Source organism: Rhea americana, unplaced genomic scaffold, assembly GCF_003343005.1.
Source record: "Rhea americana isolate MKP2758 unplaced genomic scaffold, rheAme1 scaffold_416, whole genome shotgun sequence".
Lineage (NCBI taxonomy): Eukaryota > Metazoa > Chordata > Aves > Rheiformes > Rheidae > Rhea > Rhea americana.
In genome coordinates, this window is record NW_028186553.1 from 386,475 (window position 1) to 397,010 (window position 10,536).

The window sequence follows — 10,536 nt, forward strand, 5'->3', positions numbered from 1 at the left end:
GATAGACTGCTAATCTTATCAGGTGTGCCCTTCACTCTGCGGCAAAGCCAGCTGATTAAGGAAGCTTAGAAGGGTTATTTGCTAAGCTTTCGCCCGTGGAGTCTGGGTAAAAAAGCTTTCAGCTCACAGGTAGACACATGCCTGTTTAGTCTTCTACTTGCATGTTCCTCACCTCATCTTCTACGCATAAAATTGACTTGGCTTTAGACTAACTTCCACCAGAAACCCAGAACTTGTGTGTTGGGCTGCGTAAGAACTGATCTTCGTATGCAATACATAATATAGACACAGCTTGATTCTGGCAGTGCCAATGTCCAGGTCCTGCTGTTACTGAGTTTTAAATTCATCCTCAGCACCCTACAGAGAGGAGAGGGAGGGACAGGTAACCTTATGTAAGGCTTAAAGGCTGAAGGTGTGAGGCTAATCCACCATGAGGATACCAGACTGCTGCTTTGCCTTCTTTCCTAAGCACCCTCTTCTCTTCTCTCTTTTTTTTTTTTCTTCAAAGAAGAAAACAAGTGATAAATGAGCAAAGTAATAGACCCAGGATTTCAGATTAAAGTAGTCATTTCCAACATTAAGAATAACTGAATTTTTCCTTATGTTACTATCCTCGCTGTAGATGATTACAAATGGAAGACTTCTGGTCTATCAGGAAGGGGCTGGAAAGAGAGAGATGCATGGCAGTTGTGAAGTGTCATCAGTGAAGGAGCTGTTTGTCTCCACTTCTTGAAGACTGTGGATCTTTGCTCTGCCAGGGAGGAGTTTGAGTATTGGTTTGGCTCTCTGGAGCCTCTTTCTCTTTCTCTGAAAGTACTGGGGCTTCAGAGGAGATAGTTCTATGAGCACCACTCAAACCCTTTTTGTATGTCACTTAATAGGATGAGTTGTCACCTCTAGGGACAGAGATTCTTGTAAATCAGCAACTTCCCATCTCCAGTGTTTTGTATCAAAGCATTGCAATTAAAAAAAAAAAAAAAAAAAAAAAACTCAAGGGATCTTGTTAGTCACTTGATAAAGGAGNAAATCAGCAACTTCCCATCTCCAGTGTTTTGTATCCAAACATCCCAAAAGAACAACAATAAAAATAAAAAAATCTCAAGGGATCTTGTTAGTCACTTGATAAAGGAGTGTGATGTACTGTAGGCTCTCTCTCCAGGATGAAAACTGGGTCTTTTTTATTCTCTTGGCTTGTATATTGAACAAAGTGGGAGGCACAAGCATGCCTGCCCTGCCATGGTCTGCTGAAAGGAACCACAAGCAACCACGAGGTCCCTTTTGAGGATGGATTGCCTTCCTCTCCTGTAGACCTAAAGTTGAAAGGCCAAGAAATAAGGGAGATGAAACCAAAAGCCCTCCAGATCTTGATTGAGCTGTGACTCTCCCATGCTTGTAAAAAAAAAAAAAAAAAAAAAAAAAAGAAAGAAAAAAAAATAGAAGTGTGTAATAAGATGTCAGTGCAGTGAGCTGTCTTCTTGAAGATAGAGAAAGAAGGTCAGTCTGACCAAATTTGAGGATAAACAGCATACAAGTGCCCAAAGTTAGGTCTGAAGTCAACGTCTTGGCTTCTAAATAAGTACTCCGAAAATGCCAAGCATCAAATGGCCTTTGCTGAAGCTAAATGGAGAAAAAGAAATGAGCTGTGTAAGCATAGTTTTGCAAACCTGGCTCATGCAGTTCTGATGGCATTGGGCTGGAGGTACCAGATCAGCTTGGCTTTACGGGCTGCTGAGACACACCTTTTCCTCTGAACGAACAGAGGAGGAAAGCTTATTTAAGTAGAACAAGATGAGCCAAGGCTAAGGAAAGACTGAGTCACTGATGATATTAAGCAGGTACGTGACACACAGGGCCAGTTTGAAAGGCTGAGGTGTGATCCTGAAGATGGAGGTGGTGCAGGGAAGTAGACAGTGGCTTATGGGCTGCTGTGCCCTTCCTACATCCCATGCAATGGTTGGTGGAAATGTTGCATCTCATTTTGTCTCTTGTGCTTATCTTCTGTTCTAAGGAAAAGTCAAGGCGATATTGGAGCCTGCTAGACTGCAATGCTCAGTTTAGTGCTCCATCTGTCAGGTGCCCTTACTCAGCTTGCTACCAAAACTTCGTGTGGTTTGTGTTAAGTATCTCTTCACCGTGATTTTGACCAGAATAGCTCTTGAAAAGACAGATGGTGAACTTTGAGGTACACTTGAGGTCACCAAACAAAGTAAGGACTATAACTTTTTAAAAATTATAATTTGTTGGAACAATTGTTTTTATGTTGAAAACAACAGTGCAGAGAGGAGAGGAGACTGGGACTGTTGTGTATCTAGAAAGTTGTCAGAGCTGGAATAACTGCATGGGTTTTTTGTGATCTGTCAGTAAGCCATTTGAGATGGTGAAAATTCTTCCAATCATCATCTTATCCTAAAAGATGTCTAATTTGAGTTAGTCATTGATGTTCCAGCGATAGTGGAAAGAGAGAGATACTTTCAGGGGATAGTTCATCTTATCCTGAGGTAGGTGCCTTTGTTAAGAGATGTCTTCTGCTTCCTCTGTCCCCATTGATCTTGGAGGATCAATGCTTAAACTCCACAGTTGAAATTGAGTGACACCCTGTCCATGGTGTCATGTCAACACCTTATATCTCACAGGACAAGTTCAGTTTGTGAAGGCTTCTCTGCAGTCAGAGGATTTTGCAGGGTAATCTGTGACTTTGAGAGTCTTTGTTTTAGGTGGTGCAATTTATATCTTGTTGTAGATGTCTGATTGTTTCTCTGAAGATACATGCTCATGCCCCTTGCCTGTACTTCCACCCTCTTGATGACGTCTTGTGTTAGTCCCCCGAAAGTGAGGTGGCCAAGGCAGTTATTTCTGGAAATCTTGCCAAGACTGTTTCCTAGGCAGAGGAATGTGGATTTTATAAAAACCCGGTGTAGCAGTTTTTAATATGAAAGCTGTACAGTCCTCTCATGTGAGCAATAATATGCCAGTAACACTTCAGCACTGCAATTTTCTGTCCTGGTAAGAGTGGGAATGGTCATTAGTCCAGCATTCAGTTAGAGGATATAGTCACTGCTCTGCACTCAGGTGGTTTTGCTACCTGTATTGTAGGCGACGATATCTACCATTTTGTCAGAATCCATGTGACCTTATTTCCGTTTGCATGACTATCCTTTTTTAAAAAATGGTAGCTGTGAAGAGTAATAAGGTCATCCCTGCTGCTTTACCATGTTGCTGAAAGAAATTATATGTGGCTGGGAGAATGGGGTTGACTAGCTACCAAGTTTACTGTCAAAAAATACTTCTAGTGCCAACTGATTTGTCTGGTATGTCCTAGCACCATGTCAAATTTGCTTGGTTGGGAACTCCACTGTATAGCTTAACTGTATCATAACTTCTTTGCATAAAATGGAGCCTGCAAAATACTGTTCACATATAAGACTGAAAAGGAACTCAGGAGATTGCTTACACCAGCCCCTTGTCCAAGCCAGCATCAGTCTTACTGGCTCTTAAAGATCTCCAGTGATGGAGACTTTGTAGTTCCCCAAGCAGATTATTTCAATGCTTTGCTAACCCTATATCTAACAGTTTCCTTGCTGCTTTTCAAGCTCATATCTTATCCTGTCCCACTGTGAAAAGGAAGATCAGACCATTTGATGTGTTTACGGACTATTCTACATATACAGAATAAAGCATGCTCAGTGATGTTTTAATTCCATTATGCTGCCCCAGGAGGGCAATTCATTGCTGAGAAGTTCTCTAGCAATACAGTTCCTTGCTTCTGATTTCTGTCCATTAAAATCTGCTCATTTTGAATTTTCTGCCGGAATTGTTCCATCATGTCTTCAAAAGTCACAAAATGTAGCAATCAAATATCTGCTTAGCTCTGTGCCGGTGGTCTATACTGCATTTCAGAACCCAATAACTTCTGTTAGACTTTGTGCTTCTAGAGGTGGGGGGAAATGAAGTTTCAGGAATATCTACGGGGAAATGCTGATTGTGCTGGGCAACGTGTGTGTCCTCAGTGCTAGTTAAGAATAGTGAAGCAAGCAAAGCTTGTGAATGGGCTGGAGGTCAGCAACCAAGAAAGTCCAGTGGAAAATTTCATGTCTTCTGAGCATGGCCTGAGCAATCCAAGGCCTTCGAACCTCTAGTGGCAGGCAGGGAGACTTGTGAGGGCACTCACGGTGGTCTCCTGACTCTGCAGCACTTGCAGATGTTCAAAGGAAATGATGAACCAGACAGTTTTCAGCAGTTGTCCCTGTTGGTGTCCAAGAGAGTAGAGGAAGGCATATTGACTTTGGCATCCATCACATCGAGTCTGCTTTCTTGGTGGTGCTGAGTGTTCTTGTTGTACCAGTGGAGCCCTGAGAGCAGCGCTGGATGAGCTGGCCTGGCTTATGGCTTCTGCTGATCTGAAGTGGGCTCTGGGACTCTGTTTTGGAAGGGAACGTGCAGCTCTCCATTGGAGTGCTGGCTGTTGATAATATCATTGCCTAGCTAAAAAGCAGATGATGTCCTATGCTGTGTCAAGGGCTCCAGGGTAATGGCAGAAGTCATTGTGCTTTTTCTATTTTGCCCTATGAAAGACATTGAAAAAGTGGTACTTCTGTGCTACTTGATGAGTACAGGCCTTAGCTGTAGCTCCTCACAACTCTGTGCTCAGCTTCCAGAGCAGTGTTTCTTGAAGCTTCACAACTTCCAAAAACACAAACTTACCTCTGTGAACAGCACCTCTCTTAAACTCTTTCCTAACCAGCATTCCTGAGGGTATGTTGAAAAACCTCATGCTGTCTCCTCTTCCACCTCTTGCTAGGGTTAGACTGTCTCAGTGCCACAGAGCATATCTAAACATTACTTCAGACTCTTGGGTCCTTAATGCAGGAGACAAGTTGCATTTTTCAGTTTGCCTTTTGCTTCCTCACAGTCCTCCGTTTCCAGAGACTGCCCCCACAAGAGTTTGCATGGGCACAAGATCAGCTCTCAGTTGAAGTTGATGCTACCAAAGATGACAATTTTGCACTTTTGGAAACAAAAGGAGACAGTTTCCTTTCTTGCGTCCAGGTTCGGCATGGTGACAGACTGCTGTTGCCTTGTGTGGTCCTGAATGAGACTGGTTCATGTCTCTTGACTCTCAAAGGCTTTGCTCTTGTCTTGTGATTTGAGCATTAGGCAGAAAAGGTTGCAGAGTAGGATCTTACTGTACAGGTTTTCTGTGGCATAGAGGGCCGTACCAAGACGTACGTTCTCAGGAAGAGTCCACATTCAGATGATAGATGACATCTCTCTCCCTGAGTGACTGGCAGTTGAGAGGTCCCTTGAGAATATGTGTTCTTCTTCTAGCCATTCTGCATGCCTTTGGTATTTGACTTGAGGACTAAGCTTTCAAGCTTTTTACTTTAAATGTCTGTATTGTCCATACTGGTTATTGAGGCAACTCCTTCCTTGGTATCAATGAAGATTTTTCTATTCAAAGGGAACATTTCAAGGCTTGCAGAATCCAACTGTCCAGATGAAAATTCTCTGTCACTGTAATGAATGTTCCTAATGTTCCCAGGACATGTGGCAGGAAGTCTCTTCAGATAAGTCCTATCACAACTTTGATCCTTATAGTCCAGCTTCAGACAGAGAGCTTTGTCTGAGGCTGCCTTGGGCTGTGAAGTTCCCTTGCTGATGGGTCCTGAATTAGCTGAGGTAGGATCTGTATTGCCGTTCCAACCCACTCTCCGTTCAGGTCCATCATTATTGCTTCATCCCTGGCATGACATATCCACTAATTAAACTTGATGGCCTGGGATTGCTGGTCCTAGAGCATCAACTTCCATCTCTCGGCATTTGGATTTGGGGCCACATGGGATGCTGGTGAATGGGCCCTCAGTCCCTGTGTGCAGGTGTTGACAAACAACACTGCAATGGATGTTATCAACAGGCAGGGTAGCATAAGCCTCACCTCATCTATGGCCAGGAAATAGCTGATTCATGGAATTGAGGCATCAAAGATCAGATTTTCTTTGCTAGTTAGTTATCTGTGTACTTTGAGCAACTTATTGGGTAGCCTGAGCTGCTTTATGCTACTAGACACTGAATAGGAGGTAAGGATGTGCTTTTGGGAATAGACTTAGCCTGAGGTACCAGGAAAAAAAAAAGGGGGGGGGGGGGACCTGGTATCTCTCAGTAGGATGGCTTTCCAGATTTGGCAGGATTAGGAGTGTCCAACATCTGGACATGGAGTACATCTCTTTCTCCTGCTGCACTTATTTTGATTTCAAAGGAGGAGAAGAGGTGTAAAAGTAAAGCAGAAACTGGCACTAATGATCCCAGTCCCTTGACCATCGATTGCCCTGGATGTCCAGCATGCTGCTGAACTTGAACACCAGTTTCCAGAGCACCTCAACCTCTCAATGTCCCACCTTGTGGCCTTCTGCCCACAAAGTCCCTCATAATGGTTTAACTGTGCTGTCACCTTCATTATAGAGTCAAAATTCTGATGCTGCTGATGATCTACCCTCCCTGTCAGAGGTGACACATCTGTGTCAGTCATTACATGGTTTTTGGCCTCTTTGAAGCCTGTGGTTCCCCACAGTTGTAGGCTTAGCCTAACTCTTACCCTTTTTCTTCTGTAAACTGTAACCTCTGCTCTGCTGAACCAGCAGGAGTTGTGTTATCTCCTAATGACCGCTGGAGTCTCCCAGCTGAAATGCAGCTGCTAAGATCATCTGACCGGGCATTAGAGCGCAGCTAGCCTTCTCGGAGCCTGCCAGCTCTAATCCTTCGCAGACTTTGATTCGTGGTCCCTATATCAATCTGTAAGGCCTGCCACAGCTCTCCTCCTCCCCTGGCTGCTCTGGTGTCCTCTCACCTGTCCCCTTGGTGGCTGGTAGGCCACACTGGCCATGTGATAGCATCCATCCTCACAGTCGCAAAGCTGGCTGATCCTTCACAAAATCTTTTCCTGGCATGTTGCAGGTAAGTGAAAGGCTAGGTTGGCAGACAGGCCTTGGTGCCTGGTTTCAGCCCAGCTCGCCATGGAGATGTCCTCCTTGTCACCAGTTTGCTGGAGCTGGCTCTCGTGTCCCAACCAAAGCAGAGAGGCGCCGGTAGGGAGGGGAGGTGGTGATGGTGGCCAGGAAGGAAGAAGATGACTCCAGGCTTTGTGCCTCACGCAGCACTCCCCCCGGAGAGGTTTTTGGTGACTGGGTGTGTTGTCGGAGCGCTGTAGGCAGGAAATCCCTTCACAAAGGGGAAGCAAACACGCGTCCCAGCTGCACCTTCCCGCTGCCTGCCGCCGAGCCGGCTCCCATTGTGCGCGCCGCTCGCTGCATTATTAATCGCGGCTGCTGCCGTCGCTCGCCAGGTAGGAGCAGGTCTGAGCCGCGCGCGGCCGACGCGGTGCTGTGCCACGGGGCCCGGACGGATCTCGCTGCACCCCTTCGGCAGGGTTTTCCTGCCCGCGCCTGCCCTGTTGCTTGCGGAGCACCCCAGCAGCACTCAACTTTATTTGCAGATATGTACTTTTTTCAGAGACTTGAAAAGTTTTTTTGTCTAATGGATTTCCTGTTTTTAATACAATTGAAAGGGTCTGAAATCCGTGCTTTAGATTAACATATGCCAGCTAGATTAGGGCTAATCAGGGTGCAGGTCTGAACAGATGCAGCACAGGGCCAATCCTAGACCTGATTACAGTATCTCAGTAGTTTAATCGTATCTCTCCCAAGGGCGATCATCTCTGCTTTAATGCATAGCAGACTTTCCAGCCCTCACCCATCTCCTCCTTTGGTTCGTTACCGCTCCTGCCAGGAAGGCTGCTACGTCAGATGCTGAGGCGATTTAGCTTAATCCCATGCAGAAAGGGATCTGCATGTCGCTGTCTCTCATGGAGAGTTCTCTGCTCCTAGGTGTGCTGTGGCCGAGATGTGGTCAGCCTCGACCAAACCTTAGGTGCTGTGAACTCACGTTTTCCCAAGAAACCCCCGTTCAGGCTTTCCATCTCACCATCTTTGATAACAACTTCCTCTGGCAGGCAGTAGCTCCATCCTACCTAGTGCTTGCCTTTGACCAGCCCTGAGGGAGCAAGCTTTTACCCTGTGTGCGCCATGGTCCACGAGGACAGGTCAGTTGCTTGTGGTGACTCTGGTCTTTGGGTTGGCCAAGGGCGTAAACTGTCATTTCAGAGAGCTCCAGCTATCTCCAGTTATCTCCAGATGAGCAACCCAAATAACTTGTAGGGCTAGTTGGGTGGTTGGCCTGAAGTGGGGGCATGGTTGGACCCTAGACCACATCTCCAGATTTGTGCCAGAACCTGCTTAAGCTGGGATGTGCTACATTTTGTTGGAGAGTCTGATTGGAGATTGTCTTTGGGAGGGCAAAACATGAGTTCTCATTTCAATGCTTTGTAGCCTAAAACTCCTCACTGTTAGAAAGTGCCTGGGGAACTTTGTGCCTTCTGACTCCGCTTCATTCATGGCTGTAGATGTTGAACCGTTGCAGCAGGACAGGGTTCCTCGGCTGTACCGTGAGCCTGCTGTGTGCCCATGCGTGTGGGCACAGTCCTTTTGCTGCGGGGTTGCAAAACTTTCTTCATCTGTAGTGTGCTTGGAGATCTTGAGAGATGTCAAAGAGCTGCAAAGCACACTGACCTCTCTGCTGCGGTCACCAACCTGGTCAGCACGATTAAGTCATAAGCTTTCCTGTCTGTACAGTAAGTTATCTGAGGACACCAAGCCATGCTCTGCCGCCTCATATTCTTAAGCGATGCCCTTGGTGGGACAGAGGTCTGGTCTCGGCCACAGAAACCTGAATCAAATGAGTCTGCGCTCCTCTTTTGAGAACACCTGAATCAGGAGCCCGCTGTCCTGAACTGTTTGAGCTAGAAGAGAACCACCATGCTGTGCTGGCAGGGGGCATTAGATGAGGTGTGATTTCAGTGGCTGGACTTGTGGACCCCGAAAGGTTTTTTTCCAGCAGAGGTGCAGAAGGTTCCCTTCCAAAGACCCCTCTCGCCCTGCCTGGCATGCAGACATATCCAGCAGTACTAGTGCTCCTTTCTTGCAATTTTTCTACTTCCCTTAATGATTCACATTGCAAGGTCCTCAGGGGCCTCGTTCTGTTTTGGTGTTACGCTGATGGTGGTTACCTGGCTAAGCCAAACTCACTGTGTTTGTCACAGCAGGGCTTTCCTTCATGGCGCTGCCACCAGAAACGTGCCCCAGACTTTGCAAGTGCGCAATGAGCTTCTGACTCGGGGGTTCCTGATTTCTTTTCCTAGCTGAACTGCCCTTAGGAAAATGGCAATGTTTCATACTGTGCTGGACCCAACTCGTAGGTGGGGAAGGGCTGAGAAACTTGGTTTGCTTTCTTATGTCTGTTGCCTGCTTGGGTTTTTCGATGCCAAATATTCTGATACCAAACCAGGTGACATGTCATGTCTGCAGCACAATTTTTCCGTGATGCACATCTGGGTAAGCTTCACCCTAAATCTAGGTCGGCTGTATTTCTTTCTGACGTTCTCTGGACAGACAAGCATGTGAAGGTAGACATATATAGAGGGGTGCATATGGATGTGCCCACGTGATTGCCTGAAAAGGCCTGGAGCCAGCATGGCTTGGCAAGGAGCAGCGTCTCCCACCGCCCTTCCCGTGCCTCGTGGCCACCTCTGCCCGTCTCAGAGCGGCGGCAGGATGTGGCGAGGACAGAGGATGCGTCGGAGGAGGCTGAACCTGCCTTGGGGCAGCACCGTCAGGCTCACGAGCGAGACGGATGGCACCCCAGGGGCCTCCGCAGCAGGGGCTGCTGGTAGGCTCCTCGTCTGGTGGGTTGTAGGAGGATGAGCGAGGTGTAGAATTACAGGCGCTGGGGGAGAGCCGCGAAGGAAGAGGTGGCCCAGCGGCACCCTTCAACCGTGGTGGAGCCACCTCGGGGGACCGCGCAGCCCGGCGAACCGGCTCCTGCTCAGCCCCGCTGCCTCTTTGTTTTGTCTCCGCAGGCCTCGTCCAGATCCCCGTCAGCATGTACCAGACGGTGGTGACCAGCCTGGCGCAGGGGAACGGCCCGGTGCAGGTGGCGATGGCGCCCGTCACCACGAGGATAGCAGACAGTGCCGTCACCATGGACGGGCAGGCGGTGGAAGTGGTGACCTTGGAACAGTGACGATGCCCAGGGCACGATCATGGTGATTTTTTTTTTCCTCGTCTCTTATGCGAATAATTTTTTACGCCTCTCCAGAGATGCAATCAGGTGGCATGGAGTCTCCCAGCTTTGGAAGCAGAGGTTTTGTTAACCTTTTTTTTAAAGGAAAAAAAAAATAGCAGCGGATGTGTGTTAAGTGCATTTTTATAGCGCCACTCTGATCTCGGAGGAGTGAGAAGCCAAATTGTGACGGGACTTTCATTCTGAGGAGATTTAAAAAAAACAAAGCGAAACAAAACGGCCCCCGCACGCCCCCAGCGCCCTTGGCGGCCGCCCGGCTCACGGGGCCGCCGGCGGCTTCGGCGGCGCCTCCCGGCCGCGGCCCTCCGCGCTTCGCCAATTAGGTTTCAAAGATTTTAACGTGGACTT

The 10,536-nt window shown here is 47.5% G+C and overlaps 1 protein-coding gene across 4 annotated transcripts in view; it reads left to right on the forward strand.

Annotated features, from left to right (window-relative positions):
- NRF1 (nuclear respiratory factor 1) overlaps nucleotides 1–10,293 on the forward strand; it is a 51,016-nt gene extending 40,723 nt beyond the window's left edge. For 3 of the 4 annotated variants that reach the window (XM_085314936.1, XM_085314938.1, XM_085314939.1), the window contains one exon: nucleotides 9,965–10,293. In XM_085314936.1, the coding sequence (XP_085171062.1) occupies nucleotides 9,965–10,128 (164 nt within the window). In that variant the 3' untranslated portion in view covers nucleotides 10,129–10,293. The remainder of the gene's footprint in view (nucleotides 1–9,964) is intronic. The other variant, XM_085314940.1, reaches the window with a different exon arrangement.
- Nucleotides 10,294–10,536: the final 243 nt, after the last annotated feature.